Source organism: Callospermophilus lateralis, chromosome 10 (genome assembly GCF_048772815.1).
Source record: "Callospermophilus lateralis isolate mCalLat2 chromosome 10, mCalLat2.hap1, whole genome shotgun sequence".
NCBI lineage: Eukaryota > Metazoa > Chordata > Mammalia > Rodentia > Sciuridae > Callospermophilus > Callospermophilus lateralis.
In genome coordinates this window covers 83,241,454-83,261,555 of record NC_135314.1, presented here as the reverse complement: position 1 = coordinate 83,261,555, position 20,102 = coordinate 83,241,454, and the positions used below count along the sequence as shown (strand labels likewise).

At 34.3% G+C, this 20,102-nt stretch overlaps 1 protein-coding gene across 2 annotated transcripts in view; it reads left to right on the top strand.

Moving 5' to 3' along the window:
• Atp11b (ATPase phospholipid transporting 11B (putative)) overlaps positions 1-20,102 on the top strand; it is a 110,025-nt gene that overhangs the window by 74,015 nt on the left and 15,908 nt on the right. The window contains exons 26-29 of one of the 2 annotated variants that reach the window (XM_076867197.2): positions 12,765-12,830; positions 13,322-13,425; positions 14,003-14,168; positions 17,487-17,572. In XM_076867197.2, coding sequence (XP_076723312.1) covers positions 12,765-12,830; positions 13,322-13,425; positions 14,003-14,168; positions 17,487-17,572 — 422 coding nt within the window. The remainder of the gene's footprint in view (positions 1-12,764; positions 12,831-13,321; positions 13,426-14,002; positions 14,169-17,486; positions 17,573-20,102) is intronic. The other variant, XM_076867196.2, reaches the window with a different exon arrangement.

Here is a 20,102-nt window from a genome sequence, read left to right as displayed (position 1 = left end):
TATTCTCAATTCCATTGATTTTTAGCTCTGGTCTTAATTGTTTCTTGTCTTCTACTGGTTTGAGGGTTAGTTTGTTATTTTTGTAAGTCCTCAAGGTAGAACAAAAGCTTATTTATCTCAGATCTCTTTAATTTTTTGTAGTTGTAGATGGACATCATGCCTTTATTTTATTTGTTTATTTTTATGCAGTGTTAAGGATCTAACCCAGTGCCTCACACATACTAGGCAAGCACTCTGCCACTGAGCTACAGCCTCAGCCCTATAATTTTTTAATGTAGGTACTTAGTGCTATAAATATTTTTTAGCACTGCTTTCATACTGTCCTGAAATTTTGATATGTGATCTCTCTGTTCTCATTTATTTCTAAGAATTTCTTGATTGCTATTCTCATTTCTTTCTTCATCCATTATTTATTTGAGAGTATTGTTCAATCTCCATATGTTTATGGGGTTTCTATTATTTTTCTTGCTGTTGATTTCTGGTTTCATTCCATTTTGATCTGATAGAATACATGGATTATATAGGATTTTTTGTTTGTTTGCTTGTGTTGTATTTGCTAAGATTTGATTTGTGGCCTATAATATGATCTATTTTAGAAAAAACTCCACACGTACCTGAGAAGGTAAATTCAGCTGTTTTAGGGTGGAATATTCTGTAGATGTCAGGTAAGTCCATTCAACATATAGTGTCATTTTGGCTGGAGATATCCTTATCGATTTTATATTTTGATGGCCTGTCTGTTGGTGATAGGGTCTATTGAAATCACTCAGTATTACTGTGTTAGGGTCTATGTGTGTGTTAGGGTCTAGTATTACTGTGTTAGGTCTATTACATTAGGCTAAATGTCATGGAGTATTTGTTCCATATAATTGAGTATTGACATTTGGGGAATAAGTGTTAACTATCATTTTATCTTCTTGTTGGATTGTTACCTTTACTAGGATGTAGTGGAATTTTTTTGTCTCTTATTAATTTTTGCTTGAAATATTCTTTGTCAGATATGAGAATTGCTACTCCTGCTTTTTTTCTTGAACATATGCATGGAATATTTTTGTCATCCTTTTACTTTCAGCCTTTGGATGTCTTTGCCTATTAAAATGAGTCTCTTGTAAACAGTGTCTAGTTGGATTATGTTTCTTGATCCATTCTGGTTATATGTGTCTTTTAACTGGGGAGTTGAGACCATTAACATTTGGCATTAGTATGGATATGTGTCTGTGGTTTCCTCCCATTTTGTTTTTTTGCTATATTTTGACCAGTCTGGATTCTTATTTAGTGAATTCTTCTTCTGTTGAACTTCCTGAGTTTGGGAGCTTTGGAAATTTTTCTTTTGTTTCTCTGTGTGCAGTTTATCTTTGAGTATTCCTTGTAGTGCTTGCTTGGTGCTCATGAATTCTTTCAGTTTATTCTTGTCATGGAAAATTTTTATTTCCCCCTCAAATCTGGGTTTTGCTAGGTATATTAACCTTGGCTTGTTTTCTTCTAGGGTTTAGAATATCTCATTCCAGCCCTCTTTGATGTTAGGGTCTGAGTCAAGAAATCAAAAGTAGGCTTTATTGGTTGCCTCTAAATGTGACATGATGTTCCTCTCTTACAGCTTTTATTATTCTTTTTTTATGTTCTGTTAGGTATTTTATTATGATATGTCTTTATGAGCTTCTCATTTGAATACGTCTATTTGAGGTCCTATAACCCTCCTTTTTGTGAACGTCTATCTCATTTCTGATAGGAAAAGTTTTCTGTAACTATCTCATTGAAAATGTTCTTTATGCCTTTAGTTTGTATCTCCATATTCTTTTTTTTTTTAGAGAGAAAGAAATATTTTTTAAGAGAGAGAGAGAGAGAATTTTAATATTTATTTTTCAGTTTTCTGCGGACACAACATCTTTATTTTTTTGTATGTGGTGCTGAGGATCGAACCTGGGCCACATGCATGCCAGGCAAGCGCGCTACCGCTTGAGCCACATCCCCAGCCCTCCATATTCTCAGATTTGGTCTTTTAATGTTTTTCAATAGTATTGTATATTCTGGTCATGCTCTGTAATTTTGTTCCCTTTCTTGCATTCTGTGTAATCAAAATCATATAACTAATCTTCAAGGCCTAAAATTCTGTGTTCAGTGATTGGGGTTCTATTTACTACACAATCTAATCTGTTATTGCTGCCTTCAAGTGAGTTTTTTATTTGATTGATTGTGTCTTTCATATCTAGGAGTTCTACTTAGTTTCTTTTCACTATTTTTATGTCTTTATTAATAAAGTACTCTTTCATCTCCTATACTTGCTTTCTTAATTCCTTCCTTAGATATTCTTTTAGTTCACTGAACTTTTTTTTTTACATTTTATTTTATTTTTATTGGTTCTTTTAAGTTATACATCACAGTAGAATTCATTTTGATATAATTATACAAGCTTGAAACATATCTTACTCTAATTAGAACCCCAGTCTTGTGGATATACACAATGGTGGGATTCACTGTGATGCACTCATATATGTACATAGGAAAATTATGTCAGATTTATGCTACTGTCTTCCCTTTTCTTACCCTCCCTCCCTTCCCTTCATTCCCTTTTGCCTAAACTACTGAATATCTCTTCTTCCCCCCTCCCTGCCATTGTGGGTTAGTATCCAAATATCAACAAAAACATTTGACCTTTGGCTTTTTGAGACTGGCTTATTTCACTTAGCATTATAGTCTCCAGATCCATCTATTTACCAGCGAATGTCATAAAGTCATTCATCTTTATGGCTGAGTAATACTCCATTGTATACATATACCACATTTTCTAAATCCATTCATTTGTTGAGGGCACCTAGGTTTGGTTTCATAGCTTAGCTACTATGAATTGAACTGCTATAAATATTGATAAGCCTGTGTCACTATAGTATGCAGATTTTAAATCTTTTGGATATATACCAAGGAGTGAGATAATTGGGACAAAAATGGTGGTTCTATTCCTAGTTTTCTGAAGAATCTCCATACTGCTTTCCAGAATGGTAGCACCAATTTGCAATCCCATCAGCTGTCTATGAGTATACCCTTTTCCCCACATCCTCAACAATTTTTATTGTTACCTGAATTCTTGATAATTGCCATTCTGACTAGAGTGAGATAGAATCTCAGTGTAGTTTTAATTTGCATTTCTCTAATTACTAGAGATGTTGAACATTTTGTTCGTAAATTTTTTTGACCATTTGTTTTTCTTCTAAGAATTGTCTATTCAGATCCTTTACCCATTTATTGATTGAGTTATTTGGGTTTTTGTTTGTTAAATCTTTTTAGTTCTTTATATATCATGGAAATTAATATTCTACCTGAGTTGCAGATGGCAAAATTTTTCCCCATCCTGTAGGATCTCTTTACATCTTGATTGTTTCCTTTGCTGGGAAGAAGCTTTTTAGTTTGAGCCATTTCATTTATTGATTATTGATTTTACTTCTTGCACTTCTAGGAGTCTTTTTGAGGAAGTCAGTTCCTAAGCCAGAATGTTGTGCCTACATTTTCTAGGATGTGCAGGTTTCTGGTCTAATTTCTAGGTCTTTGATCCATTTTGAGTTGAGTTTTGTGCAGGGTGAGAGATGGAGGTAAAATTTCATCCTACTAAATATGGATTTCCAATTTTCCCAGCACCATTTGTCTTTACTTTAATGAATGTTTTTGGTGCCCTAGTCTAGTATGAGATAACTGTTTATCTGGGTTTGTCTCTGTGTCTTCGTTTCTTTTCCATTGGTCTTCTGCCTATTTCAGTGCCAATACCATGCTGTATTTGTTATGATAACTCTATAATATAATTTAAAGTATATATTTTTTAGTCGTCAGTGGACGTTCATTTTATTTATTTATATGTGGTGCTGAGAATCGAACTCAGTGCTTCACACATGCTAGGCAAGTGCTCTACCACTGAGTCACGGCCTCAGCCCCCTCTATAGTATAATTTAAGGTCTGAGATTGTAATGCCTCCTACTTCACTTTTCTCACTAAGGATTGCTTTGGCTATTGTGGGCCTCTTATTTTTCCAGATGAATTCATGACAGCTTTTTCTGTTTCTATTGAAGAACTTCATTGCAATTTTTATGAAAATTGCATTGAATCTGTATGGCACTTTTGGTAGTATGGCCATTCATTGAACATTTTAAATCATTTTTTTTATAATCTTTCTCTGGGTTTTCATCTACTTCACTATCAGTGGGATCCTTTGTTGGGGAGTTATGGTATTTGAGGAGAGATTTTATTTGCCTGTTTTCTCACATTTTTAGAAGTCTTACATATCAACTGAGGTGGATTCCCCTACCCCTTTTTTTGCTCATCCTTTTGTGTGTAAATAATTCATCTGTTCTGGGACTTCTCTCTTCTTTTGATGTATGAGTAGATGCCAAAGGGTAGGAATTGAGTTCTCTCTCTGATTGTTTCTCCTTAGGTCCTTATTAGTTTGGGACTTTGTGTCCTCACTTCTTTGAGTTGGAATAGTGTCAAGGAATGTTTAGTTCAGCAGCAGAGTTTCTAACTTGTGAACTTTTAGTGTCCCTGTAGTTTTCCAGCACCTCACAGAATGGGGCAAAATAATCTATAGTAACAACCATTACAAACAATACACAGCATTAAATACCCAATTTTTACTATTCCATCTTCAACATTAATTTATTGATGGTAACCAATAAACAACAATGTTTGGTTCAGCAGTTGTCAACAATAAAAATAATTACCATGAACTAGATCTAGCTTTAATTCAAATAGCAGGTATCAACTATATCACCCACAGCAGTAATGATTGTATTAGCCTTAATGTTGGGGGCAGGAGTTATATAAACCAGTTAGTTTTGAAAGATGGTAAAAATACAGTCAATTAGGAGAGAAATGTATTCGGAATTTTTACAAGTTTACAGTTTCAAAAAGTGAACAGAAAGGACTAGGCGCCTTGGCGCAGGCCTATAATCCCAGCAGCTCGGTAGGTGTAGGCAGGAGGATCGAAAGTTCAAAGCCAGCCTTGGCAATTTAGCAAGGCACTAAGCAACCCATGAGACCCTGTCTCTAAATAAAATGCAAAATAGGGCTGGGGATATGGCTCAGTGGTCAAGTGCCCCCAAGTTCAATGCCCAGTACCACTGCCCCCCCAGCATGTATGAGGCACTGGTTTTGATTCCCAGCACCGCGTATAAATAAATAAATTAAATAAAGGTCCATCAATAACTAAAAAATATATATATTAAAAAGAGAATAGAGAAAATGTAGAAGAGATGTAGCAGATGGTGTTTCTATGGAAGGAAGGGAAAATATAGAAGAAGCAACATATTGGGAGAGAGGGAGAGAAAACAATAGAATATAGCTGTTAGCAGAAGATTAAGAGAGAAAGAGAAACTTATAGAAATAAACAAATGAAAATAATACAAACAAAACTATATAATCTAAAAAACCTTAACCATCAAAAGACAATGCTAGGAAAAATAATTCATTTTAAACAATTCTAAAACTGAAAGAAAAAAGAAACAAATGGGTGTATGTATATATGTTCCTGAACCAATCAGCACAGTCAGAATTCACATGCACCATGCACACACATTCTCTCTCTCTCTCTCTCTCTCACACACACACACACACACACATACACACACACACAGAAAAAAATTTTTTAATGAAATTAAAAAATCCAAAATCTTAATGAAGAATGAAGGAACCATCTTCTTTAAGATGGTCAAAGTAGTTAACTAGATTTGAGTGGTCACTGTCTATGTCCAAGTCTTTTTTCTAATTCTTCTTGATTTATGTTTTGATAGAGCAAGGAGGGTGGGGCTATTGACCCCTTCCTAGTTTTGTGTTGTACTCTGAGCTGCCAATTGGAGTGGCATCAAGCCATTTGATATAAGATTCGCTTCCCTTCTCACCAGTATGAGGTGGGATGGGTTAGGACATAAGGTCATTTGATATTTTATCCATGAAGACCAGTGCACTCCCAGGATACAGCTTCTGCAGTGTTCCACAAGGGGAGCTCTAGCAGGTGGGAGAGCATCTAATCAAGCCTCAGGGGCTTTGTGGGGTGATGCCTTCTTTGGAGAGACGAGATTGACCCTCCCCTAAGGCTAGACCATAGTGGATCTTTTATGCAGGTCTGCTTCCTTGGAGCCTCCCAAGAATTCCAGTCATGGGGCAGAAGGGCTGATTCTTCACTCACTGCAGCCCACAGGCACAACCTTGCCAGTCTTAGTCCCTGAGTGTTTAACCCACCCCATCCCCACCCACTCTGACTCCGGCTATTTCAGCTGATCACATGAGCCACCAGACACAAAATTTTGAGAAGTGAGTCAGTCTCCCCTTCCCCTTCTAACTCAAATGCCCCTGGGTAAAGTCTTCTTCTACCTCTTTCACTCATATCCCACCAGGCCCAGCTTAGGTCCCTAAATAAGCACCTGCTAGAATATTGTGGTTTTGCATTGTTTTTTGTTATTGTTGTTTTTTCAGGGATTATTTTTTTTCCTGATGTCCTGGGTCCCACGGTCATCACAATGGTATGTTCGCCCCAAGATAGCTCCTGCCTCAGCTCTCCATAGCCAATTGAGTTTCAGAACATGCTTTTCCAGCACCAGTGTGCAATGTAATCTCTGGATCAGCTAAGATTAGGCAGCATTTTTTTATCTCAGGTTTTTTCATACCAAAACTGTGTTCTCCAACTCTCTCTGATGAATCCATGCAAGCAGTGTCTGTGGAGCCATCAGATGGGCTCCATGTATTCTTTCTTCTTTGTTTATGGCACCCAAATTTCTGAGTACTTAAGCCACTTTTATTAAATTTTAGTGAAATCCCTCTTTCACCATTCACTGTGTTTGTCTACACTATGGCCAACTTGGAATGCAGCTTTCCTCTGCTCACCCATCTTCCATTTCCCCTATAATTAACATCCCTTTTTATTTTATCTTGAGAAAGGTTCTTACTGAGTTGCTGAGGCTGGCCTCAAACTTGTGATCCTCTTGCCTCAGTTTCCCCAGTAGTTGGGATTATAGGTATATGCCACTAAATCCAGCTTACTTGAGAGAGATTTTTATATCATTTAAATTTTTTTTTAAATCCCCAACATAGCATCTAGAAAAACTGACTTCTATGAAATTATCTTTTAAAACAGCTTTACAGCCAGCATTGTGGTACATATTTATAATCCCAGCAGCTCAGGGGACTGAAACAGGAAGATCCCAGCTTCAGCAATGGCGAGGTGCTAAGCAACTCAGTGAGACCCTGTGTCTAAACAAAAAAAATACAAAGTAGGGCTGGGGATGTGGCTTAGAGGTCAGATACCCCTGAGTTCAATCCTGGTAACAAAAAACAGCCTTATAATTTATGCCTTAGTAAAGCTATAATTGACAAATAATTTAAAATATATAATTTGACACTTTTATACCATACTACTTTTAAATGTGCAGTTCAATAATGTTAAGTATATTCACTTTATTTTACAGCAGAGGTCTAGAGCTAAAACTTCGTACTTATTAAACAGCTACTCCCCATTTTCCTGTCTCCTCTCCCCTTCCCCTAATCTTTGAAAATCACTCTTCTGTCTTCTGTTTCTATGAATTTAACTATCTGTGAAATTAATTTTTTAAAGCTAAAGTATACAGTAAATTAGGTGAATTAAATTAATGACTATATTTTTTATAAAGGATAAGTTTATTTCCTTCATTGACCCATGCAGAATGTGTTATCTGGGACATGCTTATTCTAACAGTGTTGCTGTCATACACAACATTTTTGGAAATAGTTAATATAGTCATTCTGTGATCTTAGCAAGAAACTTCCTTCAGGAAAAAGGTTTGTAAAATTATAGATAAGGAAAAATGCTATGTGAGATTATAAATACAGAAAAGAAAGTAACAGGAATATGTGAGAGAAACAAGCTAGATTGAGAGTTCCTCTCCAATTAAACTTACTTCAACTACATGCCATGAAAAAGGTATCATGGCTACCATAAGAGTATATGAGATGGGTAGGGATATTATAGTGAAGGAACAGGAAGGAGGGAATAGTCACAAGGTGAGAATAGAAAACTAAGATGATGCAGGGAGGAAAATATCAGAACAATCTCAGAAGTAGCCGAATTCCCATCCCAACGCTTGATTACATTCTGCTTCTCTGGTAATTTCAACCAAAGGCTTCAGGAAAAAAAATGGGGAATAAAGATACATCCAAAGCTTGATATCTACTACAGTCATTCTTGTTGGTCATACATGAAAATTATAAACTAGCTAGCTACTTTTTAAAATGAGATCCTCTCCAAATAAGGGGTTTAATTTGTTTTGTGTGTTTTACCAAAATATATAGGAACTGAAAAGAAAGTTTCTACTATTAATGATTTTTCCCTTCTTTATGAAAGTGTACCCAGTTTAAAAAAAAAAAAACAAAATAATCAAAATTCAAAAATATATAGGATGAGAAGGTAAAAGCAAAATGCTATTAGATCAGTGTTATTCCACTTAGACTTCTCTAGTAGAGATTTTGGAATTGTCAGACTTTGGATGCCATTCTAAATAGTATATTATACACTATTCCATCATTTTAAAAATTTAACAAAGGATTAAATTCTTCATTCCTTCATCAATGCAGATAGGTACTGATCATTTGCCAGATTAGTTGGAGGTAAATAATGAGCTATCCAGTAGACTGAGAAAATGAAATTTCAAGTTGTTTTTAGGGAAAGAGGAAAATAAACCTTTATGTAATGTTTACTGTTATTTTCTTTAATTTCTAATGATTTCTCCCCTATTTCTTATCTTTAATTAATTTATCTTACATGCTATGTATGTCATCAGCTGCTAAAACCTAACTATCAAATGGTAAGAGCTCTATTAAGACTAGAAATGAACTCTCTGGCAACTGTGTCCTGCTGCAAAATGCTTTATTTCAACTCAAATGATTTAACTACTGTAATTACCGATCAGGTCTTTCAAGAAAATATACACAGTTTAATTCTTATGATGAGTAAATACAGGCTCTTAAATAAAAGATTATATTATAAAAATATCTTTGATTGTCTAGTTCATTATAGAATTTCCTGGTATGCTCATTTATTCATGAGAAATACTTAAAGCACTCCAGGCACCTAATAGGAAATTAGACATAGCTGTATCTTAGAGGAAAATAGAAAGGTAGACTGTCTCATAGTATCACTCTACAATCTATCATTTATTATAATGAGTCTGTAATAGAAACAGTTTGTACAGGAGCTGAACAACTGATTAACTCTGGAAAAGTAATTTTTATATAGATACAAGTGTAATTAAGTTAAATCTGATGAAGCTTTCACCTTTTGTGAAAGCAACTCTTGCTTAAACCACTATTTTCCTCTTGTAATTGCCCTCTCATTTCTTCACCATCAGCCTTTCATCCTCTTGGATCAAACACACTGCCAAACAACTTCTAAGCTCTCCCATCTTCTAATAAAAGACATACCTGCTTGGCCCACAACCTTCTACTTAGGTTACAGTTTTCTATGTCTATTTAGAGCAAACTTGAAGAAGTTCTCTTTTCTCACTGTTTCTACTCCTGGCTCCTATGCTTCTCTGAATGTTATCCACTGGAGCATTGAACCTTAGCACTCCCAACAAAACTTTCCTTTATGGTCAACACCAATTCTACATTCCTGCATCTAAAAGTGTGTCTGAGACCTAATGAAATTGACCATCAGCACAATTTATGAAGCCTTCCTTATGGCCATGTTATCTTCTGTCAACATCTATAACTTACTTTGGCTTCCTTATATGTTTTACTGTTTTGTTTTGTTTTTTTTTTTTTTCAGTCTTTCTTCCTACCCTCAGAATCAGGGTTTCTCTCCCTCTAAACTGTTGGTATTTTGAGCTAGGTAACTTTTTGCTTTGAGAGCTCATTCTGTGAATTAAAGGATGTTTAGCAGCAAGCCTCGCTTCTGCTCACTGGACACCAATAGCAAACACACACACACACATATACACACCTCTAGTTGACAAGCAAAAATGACTCCATATCCAGCCAAAAGTCCCCTGAGAGGCACAATCACCCCCAATTGAGAGCAACTTGGTCTAAAGTAGAGCAGTGGCATAGGGCTTGGTTGTGGGCCACCAGTTCTTTATCTGTGTAGAAGGTGCACTCATCTCTCCCATCTGAGAAGTGATCCAGAAAGTTAACAGATTAGGATAGAAAATATTCTGAGTAACTCTCTCTCCTAATTTCCTAAAATTCAGGCTCTATTTTAAAAGGCGGGGTACAGCTCAGCAGTAGAGCACTCGCCTAGCATGTGTGAGGCCCTGGGTTCGATCTTCGGCACATGTAAAAATAAATAAATAAAATAAAGGTATTGTGTTCAACTACAACTAAAAAATAAAAATATTTTTTAAAAAAGAAGAAGAAAGCCTACAGTTATGAATGCAGACCTAAGTACACTGGAAAGTGATTTTGACCCAAATATGTCTCATTTAGTGCAAAGCAAATGTAAGTTCAGCTCACTTCTCCTTAGCCACATCCCCAAAATGACCTCTGCAGGTCCATCACCAACCAGTGATGTCAGAATGGAAAGAAATTGCAGTCTTAACTGATAGATTACAGTTAAATACATTACTTTTGGGGAGCTTACAAAACAAAATCCACATGAATGTGTTTCTGTGGCCCTTTCTAGAACCTCAAATGAGGCTTATGCAAGAGGAAACCCTGAATCTTCTTCTGCTTCTAAGTAAGATACCACATAAAATGCTTTCAATCTAAACCCAGTAAAACTAGATACTGTCAAATAGATACATAGTTTTTACCATTTCCAGGCCTGGGTCTCCTGGCTGCAACCAAGTATCTGTCCCTAAAGCCCTGGAAGAGGAGACCAGCACTCCTCCAGGAACTGAATTGAAATCCGCTAATTTTCTGTATTTCTGGGTCATTATTTTAGAGGTGATAAAAGTAGGAAAGTAAGCAGAGATTCAATATAATTTTTCCATTCTTTGCATCATGACACACTTCCAAATCACTCTCAAATAAGGGAATGTTAAGTGATGTTTCATTGTTAATAATGATAACTGTTATTTATTATTTAATACATACCAGATTTCTTGTCCTTTTTGCAAACCCTAATTCTTATAGAAACCTGTGAGATTTAGCATTTACAAATGATGTGAGATACAATAAAGTAATATAAGTAAATGCTAATTATTAGAAATCTATGGGTTTTTTAAAAAAAAAACAAGACCTTTAAGCAGATTATTAAACTAATGTTAAGATTGTGACTACTTTGTAAATGAAATTAACATAAATTTAGGGATTCTGCATGTTTAATGAACTTTAGTCAGTTTTAGCTATAACTAGGACTAAAGTTCAGGCTATAAATACTTTCTCAATGGCATTAACTGCATTTTCACATGGAATCTTTTGAAGAGTAATTCCATTGGCCATTATCTTTTCTTTCAGATATTGGTTTTAAGTTTAAATTTCTGTTTTTCCTGCTCTGCTTATGTTGTATCCAGAAATACTGTGACAGAGTGATCTGCTGTCTTTTCTATTTGGATAGTTCCCAGAAAATAATTGTGGTAGAACAGAGTTTTCTTATTTTTACAACATGGTAGGAATAAAACAGTCACCAACAGCTGTATCATTCTAAAAATAACCTGTGCCACACAACTCTTAAGCCCATATTGGTTTTTCAGTCTGATGATATTATCCAAAGAATCATTGCACATGATAATAATAAACATAATAATACTTTGTTATGGTGGTTCTCCTATTTTTATCTATTTATTTGGTTTTTTAAATTTTTTCAATATAATATATGTATTTTTTAGTTGTAGTTGGACACAATACCTTGATTTTATTTATTTATTTTTATGTGGTGCTGAGGATCGAACCCAGGGCCTCACCTATGCCAAGCGAGCGCTCCACCGCTGAGCCACAACCCCAGCCCCTATCTATTTATTTTTTATTGGTTCTTTTTAGTTATACATCATAGTAGAATCCATTTTCATATAATTATGTAAGCAAGGAACACATCGTACTCTAATTAGGACCCATTCTTGTAGATGTACACAATGGTGGGATTCACTATGATGTATTCATATATGTACATAGGAAAATTATATCAAATTGTTTCCACTGTTTTACCTTTTCCTATCCCCATCCTTTTCCTTTATTCCTCTTTGTTTAAGACACTGAACTTCTATTCCTCCCCTCACACCCCGCCCTTGTTGTGAGTTAGCATCCACGTATCAGAGAATATTTGACCTTTGGCTTTTGGGGATTGGCTTTAAAAAATTAATTAGCATGAAAATCTCCAGATCCATCCATTTACCAGCGAATGTCATAAAGTCATTCTTCTTTATGGCTGAGAATATTTCATTGTATATAGAAACCACATTTTCTTTAGTCATTCATCTGTTGAAGGGTACCTAGGTTGGTTTCATAGCTTAGCTGTTGTGAATTGAGCTGCTATAGACATTAATGTGGCTGCATCACTCCAGAATGCTGATTTTAAATCTTTTGGATATATACTAAGGAGTGGGATAGCTGGGTCAAATGGTGGTTCTATTCCTAGTTTTTTGAGGAATCTCCAAACTGCTTTCCAGAGTGGTTGCATCAATTTGCTATCTCACCAGCAATGTATGAATGTACCTTTTTCCCCACATCTTCGCCAAAATTTGTTGTTGTATTCTTTAAACTTTATTAATGAGCCAATTTTATATGTAACTAACTTAACATAGTTCAAATGATTTTGAATAAAGAATGAAATTACCTTTTACCTTACTTCTGATTAACACCATGTTATTCTTTCTGTTCAGATGTTTGGAAACTGGACTTTTGGCACTTTGGTCTTCACAGTCATGGTTATTACAGTCACAGTAAAGGTATGATACTGGAATTAGAAACATAGATACATTTTGTGCCTGTATAATTAGCAATTGAATATTCTTCCCCCCCCCCCCACTATCAGTAGATATTTTCCTTATTCAACAGTGGATAATTTCACTGATTGCTATTTGAGTATTCATTCAAATTTTTTATCTGAAGTTTTTGGAAAACTTCAGCCTATTTTTATGGTCAAATAAAAGTCACTGAAATTGTACAACTCTGTATATATATACAAAACACACAGTTATTTTAGGCTATGGAGTTGAGATAGAATCATCACATGAAATTTCAGTGCTGCTTTCTCACAGGCAAAATAATAAACTTGAAATTATGTAACTTTCTACTAGCAGCCTTTCATTAATACTTATATTCTGTGAGACTGTGCAGTGAGTCTTTTAAATACTTAATGTGCTTTATCCTTGAGTTTTATCTAAGAGGATAATGTTTTATTATTTTACATTTCTAAGACTTTTCAAATTTTTTTTAGATGGCTTTGGAAACTCATTTTTGGACTTGGATCAACCATCTTGTTACCTGGGGATCTATTATATTTTATTTTGTATTTTCTCTGTTTTATGGTGGGATTCTCTGGTGAGTGACTTTAATTATATCTATTCAACTATAATAAATATTTATAGTTATGGGTTATATCATGAAATAATTCTGCTCAGAATAGTTTTGAACCCTATCCTAGCAATAAGTTCACTTCTTTCAGTTTATATTGTGTTTGCCTTTTGTGCCTTTGATCCATTTACTAAGCAAAAACTTTAGAAGTTATGCAAAAAAATTTGGATTTAGCTAATCATCAACTTTTATTTAGGATCATAGAAGGATACTCTATGCATTTTGTTTGTCTATAATCCTCTTCCCAGAGTACTCTTAAAATTGTTTATTTTCAGCCATGTGCCGTGGTGCATGCCTGTAATCCCAGCGGCTCAGGAGGCTGAGGCAGGCAGATCATGAGTTCAAAGCCACCCTCAGCAATTTAGCAGGGACTTAGCAGTTCAGTGAGACCCTGTCTCGAAATAAAATACAAAATAGGGCTGTGGATGTAGCTCAGTAGTTATTTATTTTCAAATATGATGTGTTTCTATGATATCTTGATTAAGTTATCTTTCAGGTTTTTTTTTTTTTTTAATTTTATTAAGCCCACTGTCTTTCTTCTCAGGCCATTTTTAGGTTCCCAGAATATGTACTTTGTATTTATTCAGCTCCTATCAAGTGGTTCTGCTTGGTTTGCCATAATCCTTATGGTTGTAACTTGTCTCTTTCTTGATGTTGTGAAGAAAGTGTTTGACCGACAGCTTCATCCTACAAGTACTGAAAAGGCACAGGTAAGCACTTTTTATTTCAATATCTTTTTAGTTAGGAGCTTTAGTTATAAACAACTATGATTATAATTTGCTTATGTCATAAAATAGAAAATAACTCATTCCTATATCAAGTATTTTATAATATAAACATTATTAAATGTGATATTTTTAAGTTGTTTAAAATTATATCATGTTATTAATAAAATTCCAGGTATTTAAATATTAAACTTTCAAGTTTTATTCACATAATATTAGGAAATGTGTTAAATAATATTATCAAATTATTCCAGATACATCTGAGATATATGGCCTTGTCTTAGAAACATTAGAATTCAAGTAACATTTTTTATGTTATATGGTTTTTAACAAAAGAATATGAAATAAATTCTTTAACCTAAATAATTTTTACAGAATGAATTTTTATAAAATATATTCTTTCACTAAACATTTATTAATAAACATTAAATTACAGCAAATATTAACAGCATGTTACATAGTGCTTAAGAATATGATGTTTAGATCCTGATAGATCTCAATTTGAATCCCAGCTCTGCCACTTAGTAGTATTATGACTTTGAATTCTTGTTTCCTCAATGGTAAAATGATAGATATGTCTTTTTCATTCCTACTATAGTTAAGATTAAATGAAAAAATGTTTAAAAATAGTATAAAGAAATGGTACATATTTAGTTGAATGTGCCTTTTTTGTGTGTTTAATTGGTATAGAATATATTTTCATCTCCTTTTATGCCTTGTTAAAAGCTAAATTTAAGCCAAGGTACAGTGTATGCATCTATAATCCCACCCAGCTACTTGGAAGACTGAGGCAGGAAGATGACATGTTTGAGGCCATCTTCTGCAACTTGGCAAGACCCTGTTTGAAAATTAAAAAAAAAAAAAAAAAAAAAAAAAAAGGACTAGGGGTAGAGATCTCAGTGGTAGAGGGACCCTGTGGGTTCAATCCCCTGCACTGGGTGGGGAAAAAAAGAGCTTGAGTTCCTTAATCATTTAGTCCAAGCCAGGTTGATATTTTTTCAACATTATTTTTGTTTCATGCCAAGCAAATTTTATTAAGATTTTGAAAATGTGTATTCATCTTACAAACAGAAAAAGTGCTAAGTATTTAGTGATTTAAATTATGATTTCTAAATAGTACATTGGTTTTAATTTGTTTACTTCAATAGTTTTTTGTTTTGTTTTTGTTTTTTTACTTTTGGTAGTTTAATACAAATATTATCTTATTTGGATTAGAATTCAAATGCTGTTTCAGCCATTTATAAGATAGCTGTATGTCCTTGATTAAGTCATTTTCTTAGGCCTCAATTTCCTTCTCTATAAAAATCACAATAATAATTATTACCTTATGAGGGGCTGGGGTTGTGGCTCAGCAGTAGAGTGCTTGGCCAGCACATGTGAGGCACTGGGTTCCATCCTCAGCACCACATAAAAATAAATAAAATAAAGGTATTGTGTCCAACTACAACTAAAAAAATTGTAAAACAATAATAATTATTATTACCTCATGTGATTTTTGTAAGAAAGAATGAGTATACGCATCTGTCATCACTGTACCTATTATATAGTTGGTGCAAAAATTTTTTAAAAGTTGTCATTTTAAGTATGAGGCAGTGAGAATATATCTATAATATTAATCTCTAAATGGGACTGAAAAATCAGCATAATTGATTACTGTCTGCCTATGCATATATCTGTATCAATATGGACAGACTTTCCACTCTGCAATGTATTACTTAAATCCATTACAGACAGGTTTGTCTGTTTGTCTGTCTTACTATTTCTAAACTTGGGTTTTTGGTTTTTGATTTTGGGGTGTTTTTGTTTGTTTGTTTTTGGGTTTTTGTTTGTTTGTTTGTTTTGCTTTTTTTTTGGTAGTGGGGATTGAACCCAGGGCATTTAACCACTGAGTCATGTCCCCAACTCCCTTTTTATATATATATATATATATTTTTTTTTTAGTTGTAGTTGGACACAATATCTTTATTTTATTTATTCATTTTTTATGTGGTGCTGAGGATCGAACCCAGCACCTCGCACATGCTAGGTGAGCACTATACTGCTAAGTCCCAGCCCCAGCTTCCCCCAGACCTTTTTTATATTTTATTTAGAGACAGGGTCTCACTAAGTTGCTTAGGGCCTCACTAAATTGCTAAGGCTGGCTTTGAACTCACAAAACTCCTTTAGCCTCCAGGGCTACTGGGATTGCAGGCATGCAACACTGTACCTGGCTTAAACTTCAGATTTGTAAATTTACTATTTCTAAACTTTTCATTTATAGTTAAAGAGTATTATTTTTAATAATTGTCTATGATACTTTCCTAGATTTTTATAAAGAACAATTTTCTTTCACCTTGGCCTGTATGAAGTTGTATTTAATGAAAATGTATGAATAATATCACTTAAAAATGTAATTATTTATAAAAGTAAATTGATCAGATTTATCTACATTTATCCTTTGAAATGCTGTGGTAGACAGAGCATTTATAAACTTTAGTTGTGTTTTTCATAGAGATTTCTTAATTGATATGAAGGTGATAATATTAGAATTTATTACCTTTTCTATAGCCTCTTTCCAAAGGATTACATAGGAAATATTTGGTACCTTAAGGTAGGCCCTTCACAAGAAAAAGGTTAAAAGTGCTTATGTGTATTTTGGTTCTTAACATAAGTTTAAGTGGAATGAGCATCAAATCACTAACTGAATCTGTATGTGAAAGCCAGTATATTCTCCCTTTTTGGCTCACTAAATTCATTTCCAAATGACTTACCCAGATGTTCTAGGCAGTCTCTTTCAAGAAAAAAACCTCCACTTCCACTCAAGGATCCTCTAGCACACTGGTGGCATTTGGTGGTTGGTTGGTGGTTGGTTGGTTGGTTTTATTTTTTACTGAAACTGTATATGGTCCTTCAAATCCTATATATGACATTATTTCTTGGCTACAGGCAGTAATCATTTTTTCAGCTTCTACCATCACTTCTGGTTTCAAATAATGAAGAAATGGTTAGAAAATTGTCAACTACTTCATTGTTTTACTAAAAGTAACAAGAAAAATCATATTAAAAGAAGAACTATCAGCATTTATTGTGAGCTTTATTCTTCTGCAGAATAACCATGTGGTATTACAAGTGAAAAAATATTTTTTTTGTTGGCAAAGTCAACACAGTTCGAATGTCAGTCATGTATGTGTACCATGTATATTTCCTACTCTTGTGGGAACAGATGTTCAATATTTACAAACCTTGTCCTGTGTCTGTCTCATAGGTGATGAATAGAGCTCACTGACTTGTTGTGTGTTCCATCCTTTTTCTGTCCACTTATAGATGTACTCCAACACAGTGGCTTTAAGTGATGAGTTCATCGCACTGCAGCCTTTATCGAGGGCAAGGAATCAGCTGAGCAAACTTAGGTAGAGTAGGAGGAATAGAACCTCATTAACTCTTCTGCATGCTAAAGGTCAATTAAACCATATCCAAAAGATAGGCAGAGGCATGAATAAAGAGTGGGGTATTTTTTGTTAGCACAGCTCTGTCTCTGACTAATTTGACCTTTATTAGTATTATGTTAAAGCCTAAAAATCATATCCATTTCTTCTTTGAGATGAAAATTCAACATAACAGGACAGAGATCTGTACCTTGATATATATTTTACACTTGAACTATCTTTTCTAGCACAATTTTAATGCTTCTGCTTGTCATATTGTTCATATTTAAGAATGTTCCTGCATGTTGAGTAATTAAAGCTACAGAAATTCATCATAAAATTTAAAATACTTAAGCTATAGTTACTTGGAAGTGAGATTTGCCCATTTTTTTTTATCTTGCCTTAATCTGTGTTGTAAATACATGTGTGTTTGTGTTTGTACACTGTAATGGCTGCCTAAGCATTTCATATCCTTGCTACTATTCAGAGCATCTATAAATTGAACAATATATTTTATGTCTTATATAAACCTTTATTACCACAGACATATCAGTTCTGTCATGGAAATTTAAATCCTAGAACTTTTGATAACAGCATATCATAATAACATACTAAGTTTAATGCCATTTAAGTTTTGAAGAGAAAAAAGTCATGTAACTAAGTTTTTCTTTAGTTTTGGCACTTTTCAGTTTCTTGCCTTATCAATATCTTATAGATTGTTAATCATGTATATTTTGATATTGTTTTTTCTTCTCAAGGTTTCTAATCTTTCCAAATCCTCTTGATCAAATGAATGGTTTTGACAAAGTACCACTTAACCTTTTTATGTAATACTGACTTTATAGTTTTGAGCTGTCTTAAAGTTTTACCAAACCTTTGGCCTTTTTATTGTTAACTCAGGATTTTTTTAAAATATTGTACTTTGAATTTTTTTCAAAGATAATCATTATAGAGGAAAATACAAATGGATTTCTAAGTGCTAAACTAAATTTCATATTTAAAACAAGAAAAAAACAAATGTAAAGATTTGCTTTCATTTTTCTTTGAGCCAGGTGTGTATATTACAGCTTTATCAGTAGGAAACAGTGGCTATATATGTCACATTTTTTAACATCTAATTATTTAATTCTAAGGCAGTTGGAGAGCTCATTATTTTAAAAAACACATTGGTCAATGAAGATAACTTTTGCATTGCGAATAATCATATTGTTATGAAATCACATTTTCACATATCATGTTGCCTTAAATCAAGTGACTCTTTTTGAGCATTACTAGACCTAAAAAAAATGAGGAAGTATATTATAAATCAGAGAGATCCCAGGCTCTCTAATACTGTAAGAAATTAGTAAGTTTAACATTTCTCTGTGAAAGATCACAATGAGAGCAGGTTGACCATCCCCTGTTAGGTGATGTAACCACAGAAAGAGAGCACTGGTTAGCCAGCAACCCACCTGAATGCTGATGCTGTACTTTTTGCTACTACCAGTGGTCCTAACCAAGCATACTCCCAGTTATGTTCTTGTTTCTGGGCCTCCACGTTCTTCACCCATCACATGATCATTTTATGTACTCTGTTCTATTAAATTAATATCAGCAGCAAAGAAAAACAAAAAGAAGAAATATGCTCAATCAAAGGCCAGGGAGAAATAACAGTAATTCATATGAGCTATGAGTGGCTCCTAGGTGGGCATTTCTTCATAGCTGATGGTGAACATCTCTGCAAATACACCCTATAAACTTTGAATACACCTTTTTTTTTAACTGTTTTTTTAAGAGAGAGAGAATTTTTTTTTAATATTTATTTTTTAGTTCTCGGCGGACACAACATCTTTGTTTGTATGTGGTGCTGAGGATCGAACCCGGGCCGCACGCATGCCAGGCACGCATGCCAGGCAAGCGTGCTACCGCTTGAGCCACATCCCCAGCCGCTTTAAACTGTTTTGAATGGTATTCCATAGCTGTGATCCATAGTTGCTGAGCTATTTAATCCTGGTGATGAAGAGCAAGATTGTATAGATATGATATATCTTTAAGAACTCTCAAATCTTAATCAGGTTAGTACTTCTTAAAATTGTTTAACAAGCCAGGTGTGGTGGCACACGCCTGTAATCCCAGTGGCTTGGGAGGCTAAGGCAAGAGGCTGAGATAGGAGGATTGCAAGTTCAAATTTCTAACCTCATCAACTCAGCAAGGCCCTAAGCAATTTAATGAAACCCTATCCCATCCCCTGGCTGGGTGAACCCCTGGGTTCAATCCTTGGTATGGGGGTGGGAGAAATTCTTTAACACATGCTATTTATACTTTTCTTTTGACTAAAGAGTTTCTGTGTATTCTAGGCAAAACTAAACTGTCTTCACGTGAACTTACTATACTCTTGAAACCAAGGAACTCTGCTGCCTTTTTTTTTTCTATGTAAGAAATATACTATAGATATAGTTATTGGGAAGAACATGGAGATGAGGCAGAATTTGTCTTTTATTCATTATGGACATGTTCTCATAATTTAAGAAAAGTT